The 2,763-nt window shown below is 44.1% G+C and overlaps 1 protein-coding gene across 1 annotated transcript in view; it reads right to left on the bottom strand.

Moving 5' to 3' along the window:
- Window positions 1–1,436: 1,436 nt before the first annotated feature.
- The window catches only part of KANK1 (KN motif and ankyrin repeat domains 1), a gene marked incomplete at its 3' end in the record, with an annotated part of 21,105 nt that continues 19,778 nt past the window's right edge, over window positions 1,437–2,763 (bottom strand). Inside the window, exon 6 of the mRNA XM_010019216.1 lies at window positions 1,437–1,656. Coding sequence (XP_010017518.1) covers window positions 1,437–1,656 — 220 coding nt within the window. The remainder of the gene's footprint in view (window positions 1,657–2,763) is intronic.

Here is a 2,763-nt window from a genome sequence, read left to right as displayed (position 1 = left end):
CTTCCCGCTGGACGTAGACACAGAGATCTTGGACCAAGAATCTGCCTGTGATATAACCACACTGCAAACACTGACTGACCATTTAGACATGGTCCAGAGGAGGACTGCTAAAACCTGAAGGAATTTGCCTGTTCACAAATATTTCCCAAGTGCTGGCACATGCAATGTGCTTCTGCATACCTGGCACTAGTCATGGTTTTGGGTTTTACAGTCAAAACCCACTGGGTACATAGGAATATGTCAGCTGCTGTAAGCTACAGGAGTCCTGATTTGAAGCAACAGATGAGCATGCTCATGCTACCCTGAGATAGCCAGGGAAGCCCTCCCACCACTGTGTCGCAGAGCCAGCCTGCTGCATTTCACTGTGTTCCTGACATTCCCTGCATTCCCCTGCTGTGACTCACTCTTCCCAACTGGCTGCCTTCAAACAGGACCAGAGATTTCAAAGCACTCACTTTCCTGCATGGAAGTCTCTGCATGTGTGACAGATGTACTGGGTTATCAATCCTGAGATTTGTATCATTAATATCCTTGTTTAGCTGACGCTACCCTTCTGGATTTATAAATATTGCTAGGCTTACCACTCCAGCCATGTCCTTTGCCTAGTTAAAGCTTCACAACCAACTGTGACAGGTTTTATAACCAAATTAGAAAAAGAAACTTCAGTTCATGAGCAAAACTAGGCTCAAATAGATCACATCCTGCCTGGGACCAGCTACAGCTTGTGACACATTCTGTCTTAGTGCATGTGGGGAGGAGCAGAGGCTCTGGAGTCTTCCCTCTGCCACTGGATAGTTTGCATGTTTGCACCTGCACATTTGTTGCAAGGTGATTGAGTGAAGGATCAACAACAAAAGCAACCACATGAAACATCACCACATTGCTCATGGATCAGTAAAATGCTCCTTTATGGTAGAATGCCACATTGCTCCAGTTTCAGGAAAGCAGCAGAGATGTGTCAAGGTGGTGGCCAGAAAAAGCTTCTGTATTGCTTTAGTAACATAAAGCTAGTCTAGTTTGAGTGTTTAACATGGATGTTTATACCTTAGCGCGTCTTCCTCCACCAGCATGTCCCTATCTTCGGCACAGCAGCAGCTCTGCTGTTTCCAGAGAAAACTGCTGGATGCTGGTGCTGCTGAACTTGGACTACAGTGCAAGAGTCAGGATCCACCCATCTGTCCCAAACTCTGGTCAACTCTGTATAATCTACTTGAGTGTTTTTGGAACTTCTCCAAAAGCCACCACCACCACCATCTCCAAAGCTAGCACTAGAAACAAGGATTCTAGAGTACACAAGTGAGACACCATGTAATTGTTAATAGAACAGCTGCTAGAGGAAGCCCAAATTTGACCTCTTGCTCATCAAGAATTTCACCCACGAGGATTGCAAAACCCAAAAATAATAATAAAAGAACTATGCAAACAAGTCAACCTACTTGCGTCCAGAAGCAGCTTTACAATTTCAAAGTTAGAATGTGAGACGCTGTAATGCAGAGCTGTGTTTCCATTTCCATCTGCCATATTGATGATATGTCTGAGGACAGCAGGAGAAATCTCTTCAAAAGCAGTTATGTAGTCTCCAACCATTTCAGGGACAGCTGACTTCTGACTTGAGACACGAAACCACTCATGCTGGATGGTATTTAAACAAAACCTCTGCCAAAACCAAGACAGAAAAATTTACATATGGGCAATCTATTTAAAGGATTTTCCATCCCACAAGTCAGCGATGCAGGAGGTCAAGCCTTTTTTAGTCAAATGTGGGAAGAAAGCATTCAGCTCACAAACAAGTTTTACAGATCGAAGCTTCCCCTCTGACTAAACACCTCTTTAAAACACCGATTGTTTACCTCCTCTCATTTAGTCTCATTTTCAGGAATGGTCCACTTCTGAGGACACAGTATTTTAGGATGAGATTACTCCCAGAATTAATGGGCACTGAATACTGGTGAACCATCTCCATGAAATACTTAACTAAGTTTATAAATCACTGATAAACCCAAGACTAATAGCAGCAGGACTGCACGTTTCTTGGGGACTTAAAACAGCAGCATGCTAAGTCAATTAGGGTGAATTCCAAAGCATGAATTACCAAATGCATGAAATACAGCAGAACTATCTCGACAGCAGTTCTGAAGAAAAGCTGGGCAGTACAGAAGATCACAAGCTGAACCTGAGCCAACAACATCACACTCTAATGAAAAAGGCAAATACTGTTTTGGGCTGAATAAACAGATCTGTAAGTTCCACGGCATGTGATGCAGTCCCTTCTCACTGCCTACCACCACGAAGGAAACAGCTGGACTACGTTGTCTGGCCTAATACCGAATGACGTGAAAGATTTTGTTGAAATAGTTTCAAATGTGAGCAGCAAGAATGATTACAAGTCAAGGAAATCTGACCTATGGGGCAGACAGGAAGGACTGGAGATGCTCTGCTCAAAGAACACCTGGGGAAAGGAACCCTGTAACATCTTCACAGTGCAAAAGGCTGCTGCAGTGAGAAAAGAAAGAACCTGTTCTTCAACTGCGGGATGGATGGCTGTAGCAGGAAGGGATTTCAGCTGCAATGAGAAGATGCAGGCTAGATACTGAGAATAAACTTTCCCATTGGTATGTATGGGAGAACTGGCTACCCTGGATTTGGAGAAGGTTGAAGTTCTCAATAACTTCTTTGCCCGAGACTTCACCAGCAAGTGGTCTGACCACACTACCAAGTCTTGGAATGCAGATGCAGGGACTGTGAGAATGAAGACCTTAGGCC

This window comes from Nestor notabilis, unplaced genomic scaffold (assembly GCF_000696875.1).
Source record: "Nestor notabilis isolate BGI_N333 unplaced genomic scaffold, ASM69687v1 scaffold24317, whole genome shotgun sequence".
Taxonomy (NCBI): Eukaryota; Metazoa; Chordata; class Aves; order Psittaciformes; family Psittacidae; genus Nestor; species Nestor notabilis.
This window is presented reverse-complemented; position numbering and strand designations above follow the sequence as displayed.